This window comes from Mytilus californianus, unplaced genomic scaffold (assembly GCF_021869535.1).
Source record: "Mytilus californianus isolate M0D057914Y unplaced genomic scaffold, xbMytCali1.0.p SCAF_8, whole genome shotgun sequence".
Taxonomy (NCBI): Eukaryota; Metazoa; Mollusca; class Bivalvia; order Mytilida; family Mytilidae; genus Mytilus; species Mytilus californianus.
This window is the reverse complement of record NW_026262734.1, coordinates 36,138,814-36,151,916: the sequence shown is the minus strand read 5'-3', so window position 1 is coordinate 36,151,916 and position 13,103 is coordinate 36,138,814. Positions and strand designations below refer to the sequence as shown.

Below are 13,103 nucleotides of genomic sequence, written 5' to 3'. Positions count from 1 at the left end.
GACAAAGCCCATCATCACCGGTAGTACGATTAACTCATTTATTTTTTGTAATGCAATTAGAAATTTCAGATTCCTTTTCGATAAATCATAGAATATACAATTTCTACAAAACATTATTTTTTTAATTCTTGAAGTGAGTCAATTCCAAACAAATGATGTTACAAACATCTATCTTCTACCTCTTATAATTGAAATCGCACTGCGTCCAAATACGTTAAACATAACTGTGTATACCTGTCGTTAAATTATATATCAAACTGCATTTAAACAAGCTTTTTGTAGCACTAATATGATTAACAAATTTTCCTTTTATGCAAACATTATCGAATTCTCTCTCCTCTTAAGCCTGCCCAAATTATCTTTCAGGTAATAACACTCAGCAAAGATACCATGCTTATAATTTTGTACGCCAGACGCCCGTTTTGTCTACATAAGACTTATCAGTGACGCTCAAATCTAAACAGTTAGAAAAAAGCCATATTAGATACGAAGTTGTCGAGCTTAAACAACTGAAAATTCCGAACATTTGTGCCAAATACGGCTACGGTAATCTATATCTGGGTACAAATACCTTGGTGTTTCGAATAAATCAACATTTCAAATACATGTCTAAATTTACAGAAAATGAACAATAAGACCGGTTGTATTTTGAATAATACAGGATGGAAGCAACTCTGTCACGTTAAACATGTTGTATTACACTATTAAATGTTATCACATTGCTTCTTTTTTTATTCATCTTTTGCTCCATTTTTTCAGTCTTCAGCGTTCGTGAAAAACGTCTCAATTTAAAAATTTCACATTCGGTCAAGTGGAATTTTACATGACCGATTGATTAGAATTTGGTGATGTCTCAGGGTTAGATAAGAGTCAATTACCAATCCGCTTTTGCGTGATGTATAATCACTTTATATAACTTATCAACATATTTTATAAAAGTTGCACGACGGGTGTCACTTGTGGAGCAGGATCTGGTCATTCTTCCGGAGCACCCGAGATAACCCCCAGTTTTTTGTTGGGTTCGTGTTGCGCATTCTTTAGTTTTCTATGTTGTGTTTTGTTTTCTGTTGTTTGTTTGTTTTCTTTTTTTTTTTTTAGCCATGTCGTTGTCAGTTTATTTTCTATTTATGAGTTTTAATGTCCCTTTGGTAACTTCCGCCTCTCTACGAGACAAAAACAAATAGACTATAAAACTTCCAACGTAGGCATTTGGGTTGTTTTTATGTAATCATATATTACATGTTAAACAACTTGCACGTTTATTATTTGTAACGCTTGTAAGTCACCAGTTGCGCTCGAATTAGAAGAGTATTTTTGCTAAACAAAAAACGAAATTGAAGAGCATTGCAAACCAAAAATTCTAAAATTTTACCAAACAGGACTAAGGCTAAATCAAAAAAATATTTTGCAAAATCCAAACGAAATTGAACAATATTGCAAACCATTTTTTTTTAAATTTTACCAAACAAGACTTAGGCGATTTATGCGTGCTAGTTCAACAATTCAGGACAGAAAATTTTAAAAAAATGAACATATCAATGATATTTCATGTCACCACAAAAGGGCTGACTACTGAGTTGACGATACCCTCGGGGATGAAAAGTCTATCAACAGTGGTATCTGTTGCAATTGTTGTTAAAAATAATCAAAGATACAAAGCTGCTAATGTGGTTACCTGTCGCTAGTTTTACCTACATAGGACCTTCCAGTATTGCTCGTATGAAACCATTTCAACTTTTAATAGTTTATTTCAGAAACAATAGCATGGCTGTCGTTAGTCGCTGTCTAGCTTATTTGTTATTTGTTTATTGTTTTTTTACATAAAACAAGTCTTTTTTTCTTTTCATTTGATTTATTTTAATTTTGTTCATGTCGGCACATTTCAAAGCTCACTATACGGTATGGGGTTTCTCGTTGTTAAAAGCCATACAGTGATCTATACTTGCTTAAATCTACGTCAATTGGTCCTTGGTAAATAGTGGTCACATTTACAATCATGCCATATTCTTCTTGTTTTGATATGAGATCAATTGAAAACAAGAACATTACATTGTTTATTTAAACGTATTGCGTAAAATAGTACGATAATAATAATTGTCTTTGAAAACATAATTCAAAGAAAGACAGAAACAAGCTTTTTGAAATCCAGAAGTTATTTAAGAACTTCGGAATAATAGGCAGTTCTTGCCATTGTGGGATGTCTCATTACCAATGGTACCAGCAAATGTCCACTAACAAGTAGCATTATATGGTTCAATGATTTACTTAACAATGACAAAACAAATATTGACACTGCGTACGTTAAATTTTCTTCAAACACCTTCAACTTTGCCAAAAAATGCTATAAGTTTGATAGATAGTTTCGTTTCAAAAAGTATTCTTTCTTGTTAATATATGTACGTGGATACTTTGCAGGTAATTTATGTGTCAATTGTCTACATTGACAGATATAAATTAACGTAAGATCTAAGACCAGATAACTTACAAAAGTATAAACTTTGATTATCGATTGATCAGTTATACAAAAATTAAAAATAATGTCAATGTTTTATAATAGACCGTCATTTCACTTTCTACCGTTTTGCAAATTTGCTTTGATTTTATAATATATGTCAGTTCTGACTCATTTATAAAAGATCATTTACTGTGTTCCTAAAGCGATTACATTTTTTGATATAATCCATGTACAGATGATTTAATAAGAATAAGGCTTAAGCAATATTTACTTTATCCGGACGACTTGAGCAGAATTCAATAACTATGACGATTACATATCAAAACATGTATTAGGGATGACTTTTGTCGAGAGAATATGGAAAATTTCGAACACTTTTCTATTGTATATGTATTCAAACATCATCTTTGTTTTTGTAATGATAAATAAAGCTTATATGTTTGTTTTGCTACCAATTACAGACCATAGATGTGTACATGTATGAAATAAAGCAAACAAGAATGGTGTTCAAAAGTCAATAAAGTAAACATGATTTAACCAATTTAAGTTGACCTAACAAATATATTTATTGTATTTATAAAAATGTTCGCAGTAAGTCTTCCTTAAATACAAAGGTTTTCGTTATAATCCAGTTTTAGAAAATTCATACACAAAATGTTCGTTGTAAAATGTATTTTAGTAGAAAAACTATGCATAACATCATTAAAATTTCATAAAGAATTGCAAAAACCGCGTCCTTATTCAATTGTGGTGATGTAATTGGATCCGATTAACCTTCTTAGGAACAGCGAAACATACCCTATACTTTAGTCACATTTTTGTTCTATTGTCCTCAATGTTCTTTGTAATCTATTATTTATTCATCATTTTCAAAGCGATATTGTCCATATCTGTATTGTTTCTTTAGATACCGACTGCATAAAAAGTAAAATAACAAAAATACCGAACTCAAAAGAAAAGACAACAATGTGTGAACAAAACAAACAGACATAATAGGTAAAAATGTCAAAAATAGGAGCACAGCAGTCAACATTGTGTTATAATCGTAATCCCTATAAAAAACAAACATATATGTTAACAAAGAAACACAAAATGGCATATAGACAAACCACATAAGGAAAAATGAGAGAAAACAATACAAAAAATGACCATAGCACAATAACACAATGGCGGGATGTATAAGTACTGAGCCACGCAAAAAGAATATTACCAAAAATGGATTAAACATTAAAGGTAAATAATTTACAAAGACAAAAAAGAACCCTATAACACGTAATTTAGATAATAAACAACGTCAGTACCTAGAATGTATACTTCAAGACCGTCATGTATTATTTGTTAAGTTGATACGGAATATTTATCAACAAGGTCTTGGTATCTGCCGATGAACGTTTTTATGGACGAGACATTCTTAAACATAACCCTGGTTCATCAACGTTTTGCTCAGACACTGGTGACGTTTTATAAAGTCTGGGTAGCAGCTGCAAGCTGTTGAATACCGAATGAGTTGGGAAATGTATATGCGATATGCAGGTGAAGTTGGTATATTGCTACTAAGATGGGGGAAATTGATAATTTCAAAATTAAAATCGTCTCGTTGTCATAGATTCAGGTACTGAGATGAGATGACCGCTGATGTCAAATTCGAGGTATAAGTCTAAAATTGAGGCTGAGGAAGCCGTGTCTGTTATTTCTTTAATTTCTAGTTCTGGAGGATTTATTAATGGAACCCAATCAGATAAGTTTGGATAATAAGTTGAAGAGAATATAAACAACTAGAAACACCTGTAAAATTAGTAATTTGTAAAAGGCTATAGGTCCATGTTCACATATAATGCTGTTTCCCTGTATTGTATTTGTATTTCTGAAATAAACGTAAAAAAGCAAAATTTACTTTTCAATTTTGGTACGGAAAAACAGATATAAAGTATACGTCAACGAGACATCACCCAACACAACTATAATTGATAAAACGAATTCTTATTGGTTCTTATTAAATCTAATTTTGCAGAAATAGTAGCACTTTATAATATACAAACATGATATATGCAAATCATAAAATAAATATTTAAGTTTAAATGTATTGCAGACCTTTTACAGTAACAAAGGTACAAAACGAGAGCTTCAATTTTCCAATGGTCTTAATTAGTTTGATCGATACCAATTACTTTTTTCAAGTTATCCAAAAAAAACCAATACACTAATTCTTCTTTTGTCTGTAGTAAATCTATAAAGTGACATTTTCCTTTCTTTGTTTTCATTCTGGTTACAAAATTATTGCTTCTTTTTTATTTGTCGATCAGGTTATTGGATGGTTTATCAATCACAATTTAGTATTTGCATCTGAATTATCTATCGAAGATGATAAGTATTTATAGAAATTGCCGAGCCTAAAAAAACTTCGAAATGCTAAACAAATTAACATAATTTTAGTAATTATAATAATATTTCATTTTCGAGCCTTCCACATACCTTTGTCTGATTTTTTCATATTTTCGTAAATTTTACCAGCTGTATTGCTCGTTCCTTCACAAAAATCTTTATAAGAGTTCGAGCTGTACAAAGAGAATTACGACAAACAGTATACATGAAGCTACATGATTGTATATTTGTTTATGGAGATTATTTTTTTAAGTATGTTACTGAAAGCAATAATTCATTTTGATAAAGAGATAGAAAGTTATATTTGAAAAGCCTATATATTTTCTTTGAAGCCAAACGTCGAATGGGAATAACAAAAGAACATACTAAGTAACCTTACTTGCATGACGCTACTTGATGGTATAGTTAATTGCAAAATAATTATAATTAGCTTCTTTTTTTTGTTGGTTTTAATTGGATGGGGGATTTTGCAACATAATTCCAGAATAGAGAAGAGTAAAACTTGACTGAACGAATACCTTCTTTCTGGAATCTTTTGTGGTTGTTTATCATCTAGAAAATAATAAATCAAACCATTTTGTAGCAATTGTATTTCAATGCATATCGTTTTTAATAAAATATTGTTCTCTCATTTTTTGTTTGTTTCTGATCTATCTTTTGAAAATTGTAGATGAGAACCGGCTCTCTCCTTGATCGCAGTAATATTCACTTTAACTGGTTTTTGTGTTGAATAAGTGTTACTCATTTTTGTTTTAGAAAATATCCAACGACCGATATAAAACTTCTTATTTCATTGGTTATGAATACCATTTTCTTTCCTTTAACTTTAATCACTTGTGTTAAGAAGTAGATGGGTTACGCCTTCAGGTATATAATTATTGCTTCTTTACAAAGGTATATCTATATTTTTTCATGAACATCAGTTGTCAGTATGAAAGCCTTTATCTTCAATGTACTCTAAATATTACGCTACATCTATATTTAAATCTAAAACGGCTATAGTGATAGTAGCAATACTGTTTCATAGTATGGTATATTATTATTCAATATCTAGCTATAGCCGAAAGATAGTAATCATTTTAACAAGTTTGATCCATCAATAACTTGATCAGTTTGCTACTCACCCGTTTCAATATCTTCTAACTCATTATAGAAATGATTGTCTGTCTGTGGCGTTCGTCTGTAAATGATATGAAAGAATAGAATTTTTAAATTTAACTTGCATTAAAATTAATCATATGAAAATCAAACAAGCTAAACCTTTTTTAATTACACTATTTAGTCATGATCCTTTTAAAACACCATCTTTCTTATGCAATTAGAAACACCGATTCTTACCATGTTGCAATCCCTTATGACTAATCACAATATCAACTTCGATTTTGCCTGATTTGTACAAAAATTAGCTCAGCATTACTAATAGTGTCCGCCATGTTTCGATATTCACAAGGTCATGGATGTATTTACACATGTTTCAATTGTTTTTATATCATGCAAACTCTTTACATTTTTATTAACAAGCATGCTGAGACTAGATATGATATTTGCGCGTTACCGCTTTATTTTAAACGTTTGCATATAAATATTTTCCTATTTCAAAACACTGAAATAAACTTCATCATCCAAATATATGATTAACATTTATATAAAAATCAAAAGATGTTGTATGATTGACACTAAGACAACTCTCCACCAGAGACAAAATGACGTATAGTAAGCAACTATAGGTACCCGTATGGCCCTCAACTATGAACAAAACCAATACCGCAAAGCAAGCTGTAAAAGGCACAAAAGTAACAAATTCAATAAACAATTCAAACGCGAAATTAACAGACTGATTCAAGTATAAAACAAAAAGTGAATAACAAATATACTATACAGCAACAAACGACAACGACTGATTCCTTACTTGGGACAAGCACATACAGAATGTGGCGGAAATATATATGTTAGCGAGCGCTCAATCCTCCCCAAATATGAGACTTGCTTGGTTGTATGATATATCATTCTGTCTTGTTGCACGTTTGTCATCTGTTGCGGTTCAGACAGTTCTTTAGTTACATACGTTAATACATAATCATCAGATTTGTCAAGTTATTTAAAACCAAAATAATGATTCCGATGTCAGCCCGTATCTAAAACTGACACACTTTAAAAAAGAATGAAAGTCAAACAAATTTGGAATAAGGGGTAACTTAAGGCTGCATTAGTTTACCTATGTTAAAATCTCATCAATTGATTAGGAAGAAACAAATCGGGGTAACCGAGGGAATCGCATATACTTCAAAAGGAGCGAGACCGGGTTAATCAGCTAGCACGCCTGATATTAGCAAATTTTCTGGAGAACCATAATCATTCTAGACAAAAAAGGAAAGGACATTCTTGAAAAAAATGGGAGTCAACACAGCTTCGAATTATATTCTAGGAAAATCAATTTTAGTTTGATAACTTATTTTAAGAATTTGATCAATCTTTATACAAAATATAAAAAAATGACTGAAAAGTTATGACGAAAATGCAAAACACGAATTGGTTCCGGTACACATAGTTCTCCATATACAATATACATGCACTGCTAATCGCATTGCTTCCTAAGTGTCTGCTCTCGTTTTTCTTAATATCGCAATCGTTTTTAGTTTTACAGACACTAGTCTACGGCCAAAAATGGGAACGGTATGTAACACACATCTCGCGTTTGACTTTTCGGCAAATAAATTACAACATTCTATGATAAAATTGATGAGGACGTCAAAGCAAAAGTGGAATCATACTGTCACAAGAACTTACTTTACGTAAACGACACGCGTTTGGAAAAACATATAAACTCGCTGTTCACTTTCTTCATTGTATTTCTATTCAATGTGCAAACTAAACTTTCGATCAATTACAAATTTACTTTGATATCAGCACTTAAAAACGACAAACAACATTCAATGAACCACTACACAGAATGTTAAAGATGAATAACTAATACTGTTGATAAAACAAACATATCACGAGATCAGCTGCGTCAACACTGGAAGCAACTATTTAACTATCTGTTCCTTGACTACTTCATCAACAATATTTGCAAAGCATTGACTTTACGAGATACAAATTATAATTCTAAGCAGCATTGCTACTATGGTTAAATCGTTTCGGGTAACGTTTTACAAAAATACCTACGTACCACGATGCATCTGGATAGCAAATACATTGGCGTTAACAGGAAAGAATATTGCGTTCATTTGCACAAAAATTGTCTCGTTGTCATGAAATTTAAACACTGATTTTCTGAGAATTTAATTCATTCACTCTATTACAATTACCGAATATATAACGCAGGGTGAGTGAAATTTAAGCCAACAGTATGACTATGACAGAAAACAACAACAAACCTGTCAAACTTAACTCAAAAAAGACTAACTGCATATGCATATTGGAGCAAATCGAAAGCACTAAAACCTGGAATGAAAGGTTTTCCAAAAAGGTTTGATGTTGAATTCATAAATCTTTCCTCGTGTTCCCATCTCCAGTTTGCAGAACAAAATGTCAGACTTGATGCCTCAATATCATACACTGTATACTAAAATATTCTACTTATTAAATAAATGAAGAATGAAAATAACACTATAAATGTATCCGCTCGATGTTTGTTTCTGAATTTTCCTTCAACAGGAGCGCTCAAACATCAAATTCTAAACACCAAGAATTTATAAAAAAAATTACAACTACTTTTATATGACCAAAGGAAATATAAAAAGAATAGTCAAATCCACCTATGGTCAACGCTTCTGAGAGAATATGAACGTAGTTGCTTCATAATTTCAAAATTAAGCAATAGGAATTTTACAAACTTTACGACAAAAGAGATGATTCCATTTCTAAGTAGCAACGTTTCAGCAGCGCCTGCATAATCGGTAAATCAATCTCTGATGCATGATTTTTTATTATTAATTGTTTTTGGCTTTTAACTAGGTAACTGCGAGTACTCTCAAATCGTACTTTTGTGTTAATTTGACCTGTTGATACAATTTGTAATGCATTTTTGTTATTTAATGTTTACTTATTTAGTGTTATATCACGTCTCACTATTTTTAATATATACCACATTTGAGAAGTGTTTGGTAGGACTATAAATTTTCATTTCTGTTCTCGTACTATGAACCACAACAAAACTTATTTTGTAAAAAAATATTTCCGTACTTCATGAAGACCTTACAACTAAACTATTTGTATTTACCTGTGTACGTTCTTTTATTTGGCGGCATTTTTTCCAAGGTCATGGTTGTCTTTCTGATATTGTTTTACTTCTAACTTCATTTTTTTTTATTAATTTTGTATTTACATTGTGTCATAGCCCTTTATAGCTTGCTGTTCGGTGTGAGCCAAGGCTCCGTGTTGAAGGCTGTACTTTGACCTATAATGGTTTACTTTTACAAGTTGTGACCTGGATGGAGAGTTGTCTTATTGGCACTCATACCACATCTTCTTATATCTATATATCTCCCAGTTGATGCGATATTCTAGGTCTTGTATTTCCTATCATGATTTCTTTGATAGAGGGTTGCTGCTCACAAGGAGGCTATTTAACTTAGAATTCCAAGTGGTGAAGTTGAAATCGCCTCTTCGTCAATTTTACGGTTGCCATCATGAGGACGTTGACCGTTGTGGAGTATCCTTTTCAAAGATGACAACGGATATGTACCCAATTGTTGTATCTTCAATCCCGTCCCCTTTTCCCCGAATGTGACATACTGAATTAGACTTATCTCCGAGTTTGTACTAACATGAGCAACACGACGGTTGCCACATGTGGAGCAGGAACTGCTTACCCTTCCGGAGCACCTGATATCGACCCCAGTTTTTGGTGGGGTTAGTGTTACTCAGTCTTTGGTTTTCCATGTTATATTGTGTGTACTGTTGTTTGTCTGTTTGTCTTTTTTTTAGCCAATGAGTTGTCAGTTTATTTTCTACTTATGAGTTTGAATGTCCCTTTGGTATCCTTCACCTCTCTTTTACACAGAGTATGTTATTTTTAGTATCGAAGTACTAATTGCTATGCTCAATAGAAATAGTTTTTATTTGCAATCTACCAAATAACGGCTACAATTTAACAAGACTTGATACGCAATCGAAGCCCTGCTTTACCATGTTTACTTCAACGAATTAGAAAATGTGTCACACTATTATCATGTCATGTTAAGTATCCTCCCGGTAAATTGTGCATTTTTATTCGACGGCGAAATTGATAACTCATTATTATTAGGTAACTTTCACTTCATTTGTACATCACTTTCACCCTTGTTACATAAGTGAAATCTAGGCCAACAGTATGACCATGCAAGAGCACAATAACAAACAGTTCAAACTAGAAACAGTACAACTAATCGCATATTGTAGTTAATTGGACGCCACTAAAATCTTCAAAATTTAGCAATCGATATTTTACGGAGGGTACGTTATTTTCATATCAGTATCAAAGCACTAACTCCTCACCTCAATAGAAACATTTTCAATTTCAAATATACACCAAACAAAAAGTTCAATATAACAAGAATTGATACGTTATCGAAAAAAGTAAAATCACAAAAATACTGAACTCCGTGGAAAATTCAAAAAGGAAAGTCCCTTACCAAATGACAAAATCAAAAGCTCAAACACACCAAACGAATGGATAACAACTGTCATATTCCGGACTTTGTACAGGCATTTTCTTATGTAGAAAATGGTGGATTAAACCTGGTTTTATAGCTAGCTAAACCTCTCACTTGTATGACAGTCGCATCAAATTCCATTATATTGACAACGATGCGTGAACAAAACAAACAGACACAATAGGTAAAAATGTCAAAAATAGGGGTACAGCAGTCAACATTGTGTTATCATCTTAATCACTATAAAAACAAACAAATGTATCAAAAAAGCACAAAAAGGCATACATCAAATTTAACATCCTCATTTTGTTTTTTTATTATACGATTTCATTTATCTATGTAAAATCAACCCATAAAGGATTGAAGGTTTTAAATACTGGCGTAGATTTGCGCGTTTGACGTCAAACAGGTAGCCCTCTTTCGTTCTACTTATTAGAAAATAAGTAACACGACTATCATGTAATGTATGTTGTTCACAGATACATACTACCTTAACAGGGGATGTGGTCCATACAAAAAATGGTCCAATAGAATTATGAGGAGAATGACTGCAATGGACTCCTCATAAGTTTACTGTATTCATCACGAATTGGTTGACGGCTGCGATGTGTCGGTGGTTGAAATCACTAGTGCAATGTTTTCGCGGTCTGATATCTTTTTTTACTGAATGTGAATTTGCATGGCGAGCGATGCATGCAAAGAAGGTGACGCTTACCCTGTCGACGCATCCGGTTTCGCTCTTTTTGGAATTCATGCAATTCCCTCAGTTTCTCTCGGTTACCTTGATTTTTCTCTTCTTATTTGATTTACGAGATTTGAATATATCAATAAATTACTATCTCCTTAATTTAGACATTGTTTATATTCTTATATAATAGTTGTTATCAAACTAAACTTATGTATGAGGCGAGATAACAATTTTTTACCTTGACTTGTTTAATTCTGTTTCATATACTCTGCTGTTGCTCTGTTCTTTAGAAAGATGAAAATATTGGGAGATATGGAGCATACCTCAAAGATTCATTCATCTGGCATCAAATAAAACTAAATTATTCATGGTTATTTCCTCTCAACAATTATGTAACATTTATCGTAATGTGTTCTGTGTTTAGCTAATTGTTTATGTTATTGCTGTATTTGTGTGTATGTGCATTTAGCAATGATGTATTTGGACAAATTGTTACAAATTTGTTTATATCTTTGATCGGTCAGCGATTTGATGACATGTTTTCTTCAATGCATTTATAGCATAATCTACAATTCGCGTAGAATTGCATTCAAACTCAGTCTGGTGTTTGAGGCTATCTTGAATATACAACTAAGTGTTAAGTGTGAGCTTTTTATTAATGTTTATAAACTCTCTTTTTTCTTCTCCAGTACTTATGTTCTGTTTTGTGTATTGTTGTTTGTCTGTTTGTCTTTTTGTTGTTTGTCTGTTTGTCTTTTTGTTGTTTGTCTGTTTGTCTTTTTGTTGTTTGTCTGTTTGTCTTTTTGTTGTTTGTCTGTTTGTCTTTTTCTTATTTGGCCATGGCGTTGTTATTTTATTTTCGACTTAGAGTTTGAATGTCCCTTCGGTATATCTCGGCTTTCTTTTGATATAAAGAAATTTTTCAAATTATATAGATATAAGAAGATGAACATTTTACAACTTGTACAGGTCAACAGAAAAATTGAATATTTGCTCATTTTTCCATAAAAATGAGTACCTATAGAGGTTTTTTATTATTGTCCCCGGCAAAATTTTGTACCTTTTGTCTTAGACATTCGACGTTTTCTGTACAGAAAAAGATTTAAAATGGTAATTCCGATTATAAAAATGATAACAGTAATCCCTGTTCCTAGACCAACTGCAGTAGCATTGATTGAATCTTCATGCCTTTGTAACACTACAAGAAGAAAACTTAAGATTAGAAAAATTGTGAAACTTATTTCGAAATTCCGGGCGTCTCTAATGAATTCATGTATATCTCAATATTTTTAAGCGGTTTCAGTGGACACAATGCGAATTTCGTATAAAAAGTTGATAAAAAAGTATAACAAAAATACCGAGATCCATGGCAATTTCAAAAAGGGGAATTCCATAAAAACTGACAAAATCAAATGCTATTAATCAACGGAACAAATGTAAATCAATTGCCATACTCCTTACTTGGTACAGTCATTTTCCGAAGAAAATGGTGGGTTAAACCTGGTTTTTATAGCTAGCTAAACATACCACGTGTATGACAGTATTTTATAGTTCCGTTGCATTGACAAAATTGGGTCAGCAACCCAAGCAGACATAATCGGTTAATGTGACAATAATTACGATCAAGCAGCCAAAACTGTGTATACATACAACACAACTGACTAAAAAATTCAAACAAACATACAAATCAATCTAACATAGACGCCAACAAAAAAAGTGTAGTAAATTTGACAATGACGTCAACAAAAAAAGGTTTTGTCTTTGATAGTACATACCGTATCTAGTATACACTTTCTAAATAAAGTAAAAATTCAGTAAATATAATTACAAAGATAAACAAAATAGAAACGATACTGTAAACAAATTTTGTCCGAATTGCACATCGCTATCCACCTGCACCAGAAATGTCCAAAGCTAAAAGTCAAAAACCCTTTGGCGGGTT

The 13,103-nt window shown here is 32.0% G+C and overlaps 1 protein-coding gene across 2 annotated transcripts in view; it reads right to left on the bottom strand.

The window, feature by feature from the left end:
- The window catches only part of LOC127712344 (uncharacterized), an 84,450-nt gene that overhangs the window by 56,664 nt on the left and 14,683 nt on the right, over positions 1–13,103 (bottom strand). The window contains exons 5-10 of one of the 2 annotated variants that reach the window (XM_052218714.1): positions 12,222–12,359; positions 11,400–11,445; positions 5,962–6,017; positions 5,356–5,389; positions 4,928–5,010; positions 3,049–4,319 (exon numbers count right to left, since the gene is read on the bottom strand). In XM_052218714.1, the coding sequence (XP_052074674.1) occupies positions 4,267–4,319; positions 4,928–5,010; positions 5,356–5,389; positions 5,962–6,017; positions 11,400–11,445; positions 12,222–12,359 (410 nt within the window). In that variant the 3' untranslated portion in view covers positions 3,049–4,266. Of the gene's footprint in view, positions 1–3,048; positions 4,320–4,927; positions 5,011–5,355; positions 5,390–5,961; positions 6,018–11,399; positions 11,446–12,221; positions 12,360–13,103 lie in introns of those variants that run through there. The other variant, XM_052218713.1, reaches the window with a different exon arrangement.